The 14,638-nt window shown below is 41.9% G+C and overlaps 1 protein-coding gene across 4 annotated transcripts in view; it reads left to right on the forward strand.

Moving 5' to 3' along the window:
* LOC113652133 (legumain-like) overlaps nucleotides 1–14,638 on the forward strand; it is a 108,383-nt gene that overhangs the window by 88,328 nt on the left and 5,417 nt on the right. The window contains exons 1-7 of one of the 4 annotated variants that reach the window (XM_047817821.1): nucleotides 1,676–1,872; nucleotides 2,396–2,486; nucleotides 5,786–5,883; nucleotides 6,399–6,480; nucleotides 6,584–6,669; nucleotides 8,905–8,980; nucleotides 12,387–12,446. In XM_047817821.1, coding sequence (XP_047673777.1) covers nucleotides 2,412–2,486; nucleotides 5,786–5,883; nucleotides 6,399–6,480; nucleotides 6,584–6,669; nucleotides 8,905–8,980; nucleotides 12,387–12,446 — 477 coding nt within the window. In that variant the 5' untranslated portion in view covers nucleotides 1,676–1,872; nucleotides 2,396–2,411. Of the gene's footprint in view, nucleotides 1–1,675; nucleotides 1,873–2,395; nucleotides 2,487–5,425; nucleotides 5,583–5,785; nucleotides 5,884–6,398; nucleotides 6,481–6,583; nucleotides 6,670–8,904; nucleotides 8,981–12,386; nucleotides 12,447–14,638 lie in introns of those variants that run through there. The other 3 variants (XM_047817820.1, XM_027161050.2, XM_047817822.1) reach the window with 3 other exon arrangements.

Genomic DNA, 14,638 nt, shown 5'->3' on the forward strand with positions numbered 1-14,638 from the left:
TGGACGGAGTGCCAACCCATCACAGGGCACACACACACTCTCACTCACTCACACACTACTGACAATTTTTCAGAGATGCTGTTGTGAAAAATCCCAGAACCCAGGAATGCATTAAAAACAGAGTCCACGAGGTTTACAATCCAGGTTAGTACCTGGACAACCCTTTTAGAGCGCTTCCTTCTGTTACTCCTATTGGATGTGTTTTGTCATTCATGGTAGTCTGGATTATCCTGAATGTTGTGACTCTCGATACACTACAAAAACTTGCTGTTTCATCTTTTGGTCTTTAATATGTCTCCCGTTACGGTGTGTGGCAGTATTTTATGTACAGCTGTGCTGTTGCTCTGCTAATTCAACCTTCTTGCTTAGCTCTTACTTATCAGATTGTGAATTCAGTGAAGATTGGCCACCAGGCCATGCAGATATAAGTGTGAAACCACCACCAGGTTATTGGCCAGTGGATGTATCTGTGTGTGTGTGTGTGTGTGTGTGTGTGTGTGTGTGTGTGTGAGGTGTGTGTGTATGTGTGTGTTAGAGAGAGAGAGAGAGAGAGAGAGAGAGAGAGACAGAGACAGAGACAGAGACAGAGAGAGAGAGATTATGACTGGTGGTGTTTATTGTAAGTGTTTGTTGCCTTTTTGCACCCCTTTATCATGTGTAATGTTGCTCCCATATAAAACAGTTCAGCACAAGCTCAGACATTTTAGGTCATGATTGAGGACAATGTCCTGCCCAGAGACAAGCTGTTTCGTGTTGAGTTTTTATTCAAACCGACCATCAAAAATACCCGATTTTTTTTTTAATGGTTGTTGCTTTAAATCTTACGCAGATACAATAGTGCTATTTTCTGATTGGCTGTTGTGTAGCCTCTTTTTTTTTTTTTTTGATTGGCTGATAAGCGTCAGGCTCGACTAAGAACTGAGACGCGCTTGGTTCCTGCCCGTTTCCATAGAGACAGCGGTGCGGACTGATACATTTTGGGCGCTGCGGCTTATCAAATATATGATGAATAATCAAAAAGTTTTTCTGCGTGAGAAATACGATGTGTGGTGGGAGAGTGACAAAAGACCGACATGACGGACTGTCACTCTCAATGTGTGACACTCGATAGCCCTGATTTTACTAGCACACATCCTGCCAAAGACTGCCAAAGATCTGTAGTATCTCAGACCTAAGACATGTAGGAGTACCTCAGGTTCAGTGAGGACTTAACCACAGATATTCAAACAGAAAGTATTAAATACTGCTGGAATCATGACCTCAAGTTATTAATGTTAATAAGGTTACACTCTCAATGTTAATGAGCATCTGATACTCCTTTTGTCTGTGATGGTTCTGACTGTGGTTCACATACTACAGTCAATCAGTGTTGATCCTAGATGATAAACCAGTAAGTGTGAAGGACTGGTCTGAGAACAGTTGTTAATGTTTTACAGAAACAGCTGTATTTTAATAAAATAATAAAGTTTATAATAAATAATAATAAAGTCACTTGTAGGATGTGATTGTTGAGCTTGGACTCAGTGAGTAATATATTAACAAGTATAAGTAATATATCAACATGTGATTTCAATTAAAATAACAGACCACAGCCAAGATTTCACAGATTTATATAAACCCTCATTAACGCGACTCATTTATCTCAATGCTGTGAATAACATGATAACATTAAAAGAGAAATGGGTGTGACTGAGTTTACGTTTGAATTTCGCAATAATTCTGTTGAACTCCTGGTTCACTGGAAATCTTCATTTATCTGTAAATGACAGGATGTCTCATGAGACCCCTGATTATAAATACCCCAGTGCACCTCTTCAGGACACTTCAGGTCTAACTAACAGAGAGCTGAAACAGACGCAGGAGAGAAACCTGGTAAGAACCAACACATTACTTCTGATTTAACACTAATAATCCAATTAAAGTGAAGATGTTTTATTTACAGTTTATTAACAGAAAGCTTTAATTAAATGAAAGCTAAGTAAGTCCTTTTTAAGTACAGTATTTACTGATTATAAAATAAATCACCACAGTACTACAATAAAGTACCTTATTTTCCTATAGCACGCATATTCCTTTAATCACAAAATTCTGGCAACAAATAATTTTATTTTTGCTTTTTTATCTATTTATATTTACATTTCATGTTTATGAAACAGGTTAGTTCCTGTTCTCACTTCCATTACCAGCTTTAAATCCTTCATCATTCCTTCACTAGCTTCTCTTCTCTCTAATGTCAAAGCTGTTGTTATAGAAGACTAATCAAAACCTTCTGACAAATGAGAATACAGAATTGTTTAGAAGTGGTGTACAATAAATATGATGATTTTATTTAATTTTAATTAGCAATACTCAGTTTTGTTGGTCCAGTGACACCTAATAATTTTCTGCTTTGTAGGATCTTTCTAGTCAAAATGGCAGCAAGCAAAAGCAAACACTGGGTTCTCCTGGCAGCGGGTTCTACAGGTTGGGAAAACTACAGGCATCAGGTGAGAATATTAAAATCATAGGATTGTTTTTACAGGGTTTTTGTAAATAGGTCGATTACAAACAAAAATGTTCTAAAGCAGGGGTGTCCAAACTTTTTGTAAAGAGTGCCAGATTTGGTGAGGTGCAAATGTGTGGGGGCCGACTATTCAGCCTGACATTCTTGGAAACATTAATATTAAAAGCTAATGAACTCATTCATTCATTCATCTTCTACCGCTTATCCAAACGTCTCGGGTCACGGGGAGCCTGTGCCTATCTCAGGTGTCATCGGGCATCGAGGCAGGATACACCCTGGACGGAGTGCCAACCCATCGCAGGGCACACACACACTCTCATTCACTCACACACACACACGCTACGGACAATTTTCCAGAGATGCCAATCAACCTACCATGCATGTCTTTGGACCGGGGGAGGAAACCGGAGTACCCGGAGGAAACCCCCGAGGCACGGGGAGAACATGCAAACTCCACACACACAAGGCGGAGGCGGGAATCGAACCCCCAACCCTGGAGGTGTGAGGCGAACGTGCTAACCACTAAGCCACCATGCCCCCCCAACAAATGAACTATTTAATGATTATTTTTTTTATTGAAAAAGGTTTTCACTTTTCAAAAACAAAATGAATTATACATAGATTATAAAGATGAAAAGGTGTATATTAAAAACTGTGGTTTTGATCATCAATTATAGAATTTTTCACCTCAAATGGCCTCAGAAACAAATATCTTGCCTGCACTAATGTGATGGGTGATACTGAGATCTCGATTGTAGTAAATAGGACAGGTCTGGCTCAAAGAAAGTGGTTTTGATTTGCAAGATGTCACACTAGTGAAAGTCACTTAGTCTCACACGGTTCTTGTTAAAGTTCATAACCGAGAATGTTTTCTCACACAAGTATGTCGAGCCAAACAAGCTCAGCATCTTTTTAGCAAATGTTCGAATCTCTTGGAACCTGCCTTTATCCAGCTGGCGGTAAAAGTCAACAAGAGAGAGTTGTTGGTACTGACTCCGACACTCGGCATCACACTGCAGCTCAATAAGCTCTAGCTGCAGGTGTTCTGGAGCGTCATTCTGTAGCGTCTGTACGGTCCACAGAGAAAGGAGAAGAAAAAAGCGTGATCTCCTTTTCAAATGCTACAAAACCCCGAAACCGCTGTCGGAACTCCTCAGCCAGGGATGAGATTTCTGCTACATACCTCTGTATTTGTGTACTGATGTTATGTGGAAAACTGGGCATTATTTCCTGGGATATATGTGTGATATTGGGCTGCGTTTGTAACAAGTGCCTTTGGAAAAGTTGCACCTTGTTCCCAAATGATGTGTGAATACAGTTGGCTTATCACTGTATTTTGCCCCTAAAGGCTCGCGTTTAGTGCGTTCAGATGTCGTATTATATCAACTAAAAATCCAATATCAGCCAGCCAAACAGGATCAGATAGTTCTGGCATCAGTTGTCCATTTTTTCCCAAGAATTCTCCACAATGCAGACCCCTGACTGATCCATCTTATGTTATGGTGATACACAACATCTCCATATTCAGCCTGGATGTCGAGTAGAAACTTGAAACTGGAGGTGGCACAGGGCTTTGGTGTTAATGTATTTAATAGTCTTTATCACTGGTTTCATAACATGATCATATTTCAGATGTTTAGCACATATTGAAGTGAATAATGCAGTGGAGTTTTATAGCTTTACCTCCTTCTTGGAGGTAAGACTATGGGAGATGCACCATCCGTAATAATCCCAGTGACTTTATTCCTCGATAGTTTCATGTCATCTATGGCAGAACAAACAGAAGCAAATAAATCTGTTCCTCTTGTTTGGTCCTTTAGGCTCTGGAGGTCAAGTAGCTCTTCACTCATGATCATCTCATTGTCCACTCCTCTCAAAAAAATCAGTAACTGAGCAGTGTCAGAACAATTTGTCAGAGCCTTTGTCGCAGGCTAATGAAAAAAAGTCAGACTCCACTGTTTTAGCCTCTAATTTCCTCTTAATATCCGATGAAACGTCTTCAATTCTCCGTACCACTGTGTTACGAGCCAGACAAACATTGGCAAACTCTTGCTTATTCTCAGGACAAATGTTCTCCACAATTTTCAGTACGCATTCTTTAATAAATTTGCCCTCCGTAAAAGGTTTGTAGTGCTTGGCAACCAGCTTTGCCACCTCATAGCTCGCCTTTGTGGCATTTTCATTTGACTCATGGGCCCTTGTAAAAAAAGCTGCTGTGCCCTTAAAACAGCTTCTAATTGCTTTATTTTTTCATGACGTTCGCTCACAGTTAGCTTGTCGTAGTTAGCATGTTTCGTCTGGTAGTGCCTCTTGATATTGAATTCCTTGAAAACAGCCACAGTCTCTTGGCAAATTAGGCAGACACAGTTGTTTCGTATTTCAGTGAAAAAATATGCCAATTTCCACTTGTCCTGGAAGCGACGACCCTCTCTGTCAACTTTCCTTTTCTTCGTTACAGTCGCCATTTTAGAAATGGGCTATAAAGGGTCATCCAGCTATATGACCCTTTATACTAGAGGCTGCGGGCCGATGGGAGTTTTAACACAGGCCTTTTTCATATTTTAGAAGATAAAAAATGAAAACCACTTTTTAAGAAGTTTAGAGAACCACATGTTTTATACAGAGTAATTTTGTAAATAATAAGACAAACTGTGTGACACAGTACAATACTGAATGATGGTGTGATAAAGTTACTGATACTGTGGATGAAATACAACTTTAATTATTGAGGAAACAAAACTAAGACAAAAATTAATTTTTGATAATCAGATTCTTAAGCAGCGAGCAGCAGATCGGAAATATTGTGTTTACAGATTTACAGTATTTATCTTCTGTGTGAGTGTGTATCTCTCTCTCTCTCTCTCTCTCTCTCCCTCTCTCTCTCTCTCTCACACACACACACACACACACACACACACACAGAGACACACACACACACACACACACACACACACACACACACACAGAGACGCACACACTACTTCATTTACAATACTTTGTAGTCGATATGGGAGTTCTCAGTAAACACTGGGTTCTCCTGGCAGCGGGTTCTTCAGGTTGGGAAGACTACAGACATCAGGTGAGAATATTAAAAACAGAGGCTTGTTTTTACAGGGTTTTTGTAAATAGGTTGCTTACAAAGAAAAATACATACTCTAAAATATTTTGCAAAAATATAATACCTGGTACATTAAATTACATTCTCTCACTTTTAGAATATTATTATTTAAAATTATTTAGTTTTTTGAAACTACATAACTAATTTTACTGTTTCTGTTGCAGGCCAATGTGTGTCACGCTTACCAAGTCATGCACCAGAATGGGATTCCAGAAGAACAGATTGTAGTGATGATGTATGACGACATCGCTGATCATGAAAAGTGAGTTTTACAGATTAGAAGTAGAAGTAAAAATGTTCACATAAACTACAGGGTCATTCTGTTGGGTCAGCAACGATAATTTGGTGTTATTTATAGTCATGGGAAAAATAAAGCACAATAAATTCTATTATTTTTATTCAAAGTATCAGAGCATAAATAACATTTGTGTGGACTTCACCAACTTCTATATGTTGTGACCCAAAAAGTAAACCAACATTCAGACTCCAGGTCATGAGGACCACACAACTGCTATTTTGGCCCTGATACGTACAAATATCACAGGTCAGCATGCACATATTCACACATTCATTCAACCCCTGGGGCAATTTATATAATCCAGTCCATCAACTGTCAAAAAATCTGGAGAACCTAAAGGAAAGTCCACATAGTCAGTACCTTATGGAGCTGTATGTGGGGCTGTGAGTGTCAGAGCTACTCACTGTATCACTGTGTCACCAGTTATATAATGATATGATGAATAAATATTCATAATAACGTGTGATATTTTTCTGCAGAAACCCTGATAAGGGTAAAATCATTAATGCACCAAATGGACCAGATGTTTACACTGGAGTTCCAAAGGACTACACTGGAGAGGTAATGTATTCTATACACACAAACATTAAATACTCACATTATACTTTATTGTTTTCCCTTTTTTGTGATTTGTTATCTACCTTTTTAAATGGTCCATTATCAGGATGTTACAGCTGACAACTTCCTTGCTGTACTGCGTGGAGATTCATCTGCTGTGAAGAAAACAGGAGCAAAAAAAGTCATACAAAGGTATTTATGTCCATTAGGTTATATTTATATTGTTCAGGTTTTTATTTTAAAAAAATATGTTTTTCACATATATCTTCAGTTAAAAATGGTTTAAAATGGTTATTTTAATTATTAGGTCTCAAGGACCTCATATGAGCAAGCACAACATCTCATTATGTGGCTGCCATGATTTCCAACTGGAATAAATAACCTAGTCATCTAAAAATGGAGTGCATGGATGCCCTTAAGGCACATAGGAGCCAGGGCGCCATCTGTGGTGGCAAAGAGGAATACATAATACTGGTATGCTTTGTCCCATAAAGAAAATCCTGGCTGGATGTGAAAATATGCATTTTTTGGACCTATTGTACGGTGGCTGAGAAGTGCAAAACACATTAACAAATCTGAAAACAAAACAACAAATGCAAAAACACAACAACAAATCTGAGAATTCATTAACAAATCAGAAAACACAACGACAAGTTAGACACGTTATTTATCGTTTGTGAATGGAAATTTACCGATCATTGGACGAGACACTTGTCATTCACCTGTATATCTTGATTGACAGATGTCAATGGTCAGTAAGTTTCCAATCACAAACTATACCTACCTTTTCCGGGTTGTCTGAATCCTTGCACGAAACACATAAACAAAAGGAAAACACAACAATTCAGACAACCAACAGAAAAGGTAGGTACAGTGATGCCTTGAGATATGCCTTTGACATATGAATTTTTTGAGATACGAACTGTGATTCGACCAAATTTTTGCCGTGAGATACAAGCAAATTTTTGAGATACGAGCATCCGAAAGGCCACCGCCGAAACAAAGATCCCCAACAACCACGTGTGAAATACGAGCATCCGAGCTGCTGCTGCCGCCGAAACAAAGATCCCCAACAACCCCGTGTGCTCTGTTTCCCCCACCTCAGCTTCCCGCGTCTCACTCGATTTAAGCCGCCTTTCCACTGCACACGACAAATGACGGCCGATAAAACGGAAGTCTTTCATTTCCTATGGAGAGTCGCAAAGGGGCTAAGGGAGGTGCCGACCATCTGCGGATCCATAATTTTCCATTCCACGGATCCGTTAAAAAAATTTGAACTTGTGCGACTATATCGCATCCGATATGCTGACCGTTTTTTATTAAAACAACCGGCAGATTTTGGTGAGGAAAGAGAGACAAAAAAGGCAAAAACAAGTGTAGAGAAGCGATGAAGAAAATTAAGCAAAATTAATGTAAAGAAAACAGAAATTGTAGCAATTAAGTTTAGTTAAGTTTAGAGACGTTTAGAGAGTTAAGTTTGTTAATTTTAGTGAAGTTTAGTGAAGTTCCATTTAAGTGTAAAGTAGCATTAAGAGTGTACAGTAGCGAGTAAGTGAACGAAGGTGAAAGTGTAATTCCTCCTTCCTTCGCCTGTTTACTCCTCCCTCAACCTCTGTGCGCATCTTCCATAAATTAAAACCAGTTTTTTTTTTTAACATTCTTTTTATTACTGTGTGTTTTTATACAATATTTGTAAATTTATTTATATACAATATTTATATATACAGGTACTGTACATTTTTCATATTCAAAACATAAACAAAACAACTTGAGTGGAATTTTGCGAGCTGGAATGGATTAATGGGATTTCAATTAACTTAAAAGTGGAACTCAGGTGACTGTGGGGAGGAAAAACTCCCTCAGATGGTAAAGGAAGAAACCTTGAGAGGAACCAGACTCAAAGGGGAACCTCATCCTCATCTGGGTGACACTGGGGGTGTGATTATAAATATACAGTCTGATCAATGTTGTATTGATGAGGAGGTTGTTGTCCACAAAGACCACATGGAGTTGTGTTGTTGTGACTTTTAAAACATGAATCACTCTGGAATGTGAACACACTCTATGGCCCCTTGTCCAGGAGTGGCCACAGCTCCTGCTAGAGGAACAAGGCTTGTTCTGTGCCTGTGTGCGACAGACCTTAAAAGGGTTGGAGGACAAGAGGCAAATTCAATTCTGTACATTTATGGTATCCATAACATTTCTGTTTTGTGGCGCAGAAGGCCAAGTCTGTAGCTTAGCAGACTTTATATTTTACTTTATATTTTACTTTTATACTGGTTTTCTTGTAATATTCCTGTAAAGAATGCCCCAAGGCAAAGGGTCTCTGATCCATTTGTGGACTTGTACATGACACAAGGAAACAATACTTCCTGAATAAATTACTGTGCACACTGCTTAAATGTTGTAACAAATCTTCTATTGCAGTGGCAGAAATGATACTGTGTTCATCTACCTATCAGACCATGGAGGTCAGGGTTCCTTTAGCTTTCCAAATTCCACAGTAAGTTCAGCAAATTATCTCTTTCTTTACTGTATTTAGAGTTTAGTGCTTGTAAGAATTTAGTTGCATTCTGGATCAGATGAAGAAGTTGCATGGTGTTCAAAGACAGAACAACCAGAAGTGAGCTTATTAGCCTCTGTGTATAGAAATGACTTGATTCTCCTGAGGAGGATATTAATGTGGAGGAGGATGATGGGGTTTGGCAGTCTAAGGCCCAGGAAGATCAGAAGTTTAAATGTTATTTTGGTTTAAATGTGCTGATCTAGATGCAAATTAAAAATACCAACAGTATTTATGATAAATCTGATCATCTTGTCATGAAGAACATTCGGGTGATTTTAATCATCTAATGGGAAGAATATTGACGTGATCAAATCTGCTCACGGCTCTCAGTTAGATCAATCAAACCAAATCTTATTTGTCACATACAAATACATACAGAGTACAACATGCAGTGAAATGCTTTTCGCATCTGTCTGGTATTCAAACATAAGGAATGCAATTAGGGATAAAAAAAAATATAACCAAAAGGAGGTAGATAAATAAAAAGTATAAACTATATTAAAAAATATCTAAAATATGAATATATGAAAATATAAGTGAAAAATAATGTATACGCATATACATCCATCCATCCATTTTCTACCGCTTATCCGGGGCCGGGTCGCGGGGGCAGCAGTCTAAGCAGGGATGCCCAGACTTCCCTCTCCCCAGACACTTCCTACAGCTCTTCTGGGGGAATACCGAGGCGTTCCCAGGCCAGCCGAGAGACATAGTCCCTCCAGCGTGTCCTAGGTCTTCCCTGGGGCCTCCTCCCGGTTGGACATGCCCGGAACACCTCCCCAGGGAGGCGTCCAGGAGGCATCTGAAACAGATGCCCGAGCCACCTCAGCTGACCCCTCTCAATGTGGAGGAGCAGCGGCTCTACTCTGATCTCCTCTCGAGTGACTGAGCTCCTCACCCTATCTCTAAGGATTTTCCACCCTGCGGAGGAAACTCATTTCGGCCGCCTGCATTCGGGATCTTGTCCTTTCGGTCCTGACCCAAAGCTCATGACCATAGGTGAGGGTAGGAACGTAGATCGACTGGTAAATAGAGAGCTTCGCCTTGCGGCTCAGCTCTTTCTTCACCACAACAGATTGGTATATCGACTGCATCACTGCAGAAGATATACAGATCCGCCTGTCGATCTCCCGCTCCATCCTTCCCTCACTCGTGAACAGGACCCCAAGATACTTAAACTCCTCCACTTGAGGCAGGAGCTCTCCACCAACCTGAAGGCGACGAGCCACCCTTTTCCGGCTGAAAACCATGGCCTCGGACTTGGAGGTGCTGATTCTCATCCCCGCCGCTTCACACTCGGCTGCAAACCGTCCCAGTGCATGCTGAAGGTCCCAATTTGAAGAAGCCAACAGGACAACATCATCTGCAAAAAGCAAAGATGAAATCCTGTGGTCCCCAAACCGGACTCCCTCTGGCCCCCAACTGCACCTAGAAATCCTGTCCATATAAATAATGAACAGGACCGGTGACAAAGGGCAGCCCTGCCGGAGTCCAACATGCACCGGGAACAAGTCTGACTTACTGGCAATGCGAACCAAACTCCTGCTCCAGTCATATAGGGACCGGACAGCCCTTAGCAGAGGGCCCCGAACCCCATACTCCCAGAGCACCCCCCACAGGTCACCACGAGGGACACAGTCAAATGCCTTCTCCAGATCCACAAAACACATGTGGACTGGTTGGGCAAACTCCCATAAACCCTCCAACAACCTGGCGAGGGTATAGAGATGGTCCAGTGTTCCACGACCAGGACGAAACCCGCATTGTTCCTCCTGAATCCAAGGTTCGACTATCGGCCAAATTCTCCTCTCCAGTACCCTGGCATAGACTTTTCCGGGGAGGCTGAGGAGTGTGATCCCCCTGTAGTTGAAACACACCCTCCGGTCCCCCTTCTTAAACAGAGGGACCACCACCTCAGTCTGCCAGTCCAGAGGCACTGTCCCCAACCGCCACGCGATGTTGCAGAGGCGTGTCAACCATGACAGCCCCACAACATCCAGAGACTTGAGGTACTCAGGGCGGATCTCATCCACCCCCGGTGCCTTGCCACCGAGGAGCTTCTCAACTACCTCAGTGACCTCAGCTTGGGGGATCGACGAGTCCACAACCGAGCCCTCCGCCTCTGCTTCCTGAATGGAAGACATGTTGGTGGGGTTGAGGAGATCCGCAAAGTACTCCTTCCACCATCCAAGGATGTCAAAAGTCGAAGTCAGCAGATTTCCACTCCCACTGTAAACAGTGTGAGCAGGGCACTGCTTCCCCTCCTGAGGCGCCGGATGGTTTGCCAGAATTTCTTCGAGGCCAACTGATAGTCCTTCTCCATGGCCTCACCGAACTCCTCCCAGACCCGAGTTTTTGCCTCTGCAACCACCCGGGCTGAAGCTCGCTTGGCCCTCCGGTAACTATCAGCTGCCTCCGGAGTCCCCCGAGCCAACCAGGCTCGATAGGACTCCTTCTTCAGCTTGACGGCATCCCTTACTTCCGGGGTCCACCACCGGGTTTGGGGATTGCCACCACGACAAGCACCGGAGACCTTACGGCCACAGCTCCGTGCGTCTGCATCGACAATGGAGGTGGAGAACATGGTCCACTCGGACTCAATGTCTCCAACCTCCATCGGGATCTGGTTGAAGCTCTGCTGGAGGTGAGAGTTGAAGATCTCTCTGACAGGAGACTCTGCCAAACGTTCCCAGCGGACCCTCACAGTACGTTTGGGTCTGCCAAGTCTGTCCAATTCCTCCCCTGCCATCGGACCCAACTCACCACCAGGTGGTGATCAGTTGACAGCTCCGCCCCTCTCTTTACCCGAGTGTCCAAGACATACGGCCGGAGGTCAGATGAAACAACTACAAAGTCGATCATCGACTTCCGACCTAGGGTGTCCTGGTGCCATGTGTACTGATGGACACCCTTATGTTTGAACATGGTGTTCTTTATGGACAAACTGTGACTAGCACAGAAGTCCAATAACAGAACACCACTCGGGTTCAGTTCGGGGGGGCTGTCACATATACATAAACATACATAAAATGTTAAAATTAAAACCATACACATTTACGCATATACATAAATATACATAAATGTGTATGGTTTTAATTAATGCCCTTAAAGTGTCCATGTGCAGTATGGTGTGTATAAAGTTTATAAAGTGGCACTGTGCTGTGCAAGTCTAGAGTTAAAGTGTCATAGTGCAAAAAAAAAAAAAAAAAAAAAAAAGGTGTGCAGAAAAACAGTGAAGATGGTGAAAGAGGTCCAGTATTAGATTCTGGGTGTTTCCTGGTTTAAACTCTGAATGGCCTGCAGGAAGAAGCTTTTCCTCATTCTCTCTGTGTTTGCTTTCAAGGAGCATGGTGCTGTTCCCAAACCAGGAAATTATGCAACCCGTCAGGACGCTCTCAATGTGGTAGGTGTTGAAATTATTTAGCACCTGAGAGGGTAGTTTGAAGTCCCTTAAGCATCTCAGATGGTACAGATGCTGCTAGGCCTTCTTCACCAGGGTGTTGATGTGACAGGACCAAGACAGGTCCTGTGTGATGTGAACACCTAGGTAGCGGAAACTGTCCACTCTCTCCACTGGGTTCCCGTTGATGTTTAGCGGTTGGTATGACTGCTCCTGCTTTGTGCTGAAGTCCACTATGAAGTCTTGCTGGCATTCTGGAGAAGATTGCTCTCCTGGCACCATCTCTCCAGGTTTTTATTCTCCTGTAGGTAGGCCGTCTCGTCGTTGTTGATGATCAGGCCCACCAGTTGGAAGTGGCCACACAGTCATACGTATACAGTGAGTACAGCAGGGGGCGCAGAACAGGTTAGGGTGGATGAGGTATGTTTGCCCACCTGTACGGCTTGTGGTCTGTCTGTCAGGAAGTTAGAGAGCCATTGACACAGCGGCAGGCTGAGTCCCAGGACCTCCAACTTAGAGGTGTGCGTGTAGGGAATTCAATTCAATTCAATTCAATTCAAGTTTATTTGTATAGCGCTTTTTACAATAGACATTGTCTCAAAGCAGCTTTACAGAACATAAACATAAAGCAGAAGGTAGACATAATTAATGATAAAGGAAATAACGAATAATAAAAGAAATAAGAATTAACAGAATAAAAATTCTAGATTATTATTAGATGTATATAGTTCACAGTGTGTATGTATTTATTCCCCTATGAGCAAGTCTGAGATGACTCAGGCAGCAGTGGCAAGGAAAAACTCCCTTAAATTGGTAAAGGAAGAAACCTTGAGAGGAACCGGACTCAAGGGGGAACCCATCCTCATATGGGTGACACTGGGGGTGTGATTGTAATATACAGTCAAACAAATGGTGTATTGGTGTGAGGTTTAAGGACTTCTGATCTTCTGAGTACCACAGAGTCTAACTGGAGGTGTCTCAGGATTCTTAGAGTCGGCCTCGGCTCAGTGGATGTCCAAAGGCTTCGTCCCACAGAGGACGATGGGAGCTGGTACAGTGTCTGGATGCCTCGGGATGGGTACAAAGAGAAAAGCAGTGGAAAGGGATTAACATATCTGCCGTTCATAAAAATGTGCTGGTCTGATGTACTGATGCATGATATTATGGGATGTATTATGTGTACGCCTGACTGAAGAGATGAGTTTTTAATCTACATTTAAACTGGGAAAGTGTGTCTGAGCCCCGAACACTATCAGGAAGACTATTCCAAAGTTTGGGAGCTAAATAAGAAAATGCTCTACCACCTTTAGTAGACTTAGATATTCTGGGAACTACCAAAAGCCCTGAGTTTTGTGATCTCAGAGAGCGTGAAGGATTGTAACGTGTTAGCAGACTAGTTAGATACATGGGAGCTAAACCATTAAGAGCCTTGTACGTAAGTAGCAGCAGTTTGTAGTCAATTCTATACCTAACAGGTAGCCAGTGTAGAGATGATAAAATTGGGGTTATATGGTCATACTTTCTTGTCCTAGTGAGAACTCTGGCAGCTGCATTTTGGACTAACTGTAACCTATTTATTAAAGATGCAGGACAACCACCTAGTAATGCATTACAATAGTCCAGTCTAGAGGTCATGAACGCATGAACTAGCTTCTCAGCATCAGATACAGACAGGATGTTTCTCAGCTTGGCAATGTTTCTAAGGTGGAAGAAGGCTGTTTTGGTAGTATGGGCGATATGATTTTTAAAAGACAAGTTACTGTCTAGTATAACACCGAGGTCTTTCACTGTCGAGCTACTTGTAATAGTACATCCCTCTAAATGGGAGTTAAGTTGTGAGAGTTTATGTGCACTGGTTTTTGGACCTATGAGTAGTATTTCAGTCTTATCGGAGTTTAACAATAGAAAGTTGCAGCTCATCCAGTCTTTTATCTCTCTAAGGCACCGAGTTAATTTGGACACTGTGGCTATTTCATCTGGTTTTGATGAGATATATAACTGTGTGTCATCAGCATAACAATGGAAACTAATCCCATGTCTTCTAATAATGTTCCCTAATGGAAGCATGTATATAGAGAAAAGCAGAGGTCCTAGAACTGATCCTTGAGGGACCCCATAATTAACTGGTAGTAAACTGGAGGATTCACCATTTAATTCTACAAAATGGTATCGGTCAGACAGATAGGATCTAAACC

Source organism: Tachysurus fulvidraco, chromosome 8 (genome assembly GCF_022655615.1).
Source record: "Tachysurus fulvidraco isolate hzauxx_2018 chromosome 8, HZAU_PFXX_2.0, whole genome shotgun sequence".
Classification (NCBI taxonomy): Eukaryota; Metazoa; Chordata; class Actinopteri; order Siluriformes; family Bagridae; genus Tachysurus; species Tachysurus fulvidraco.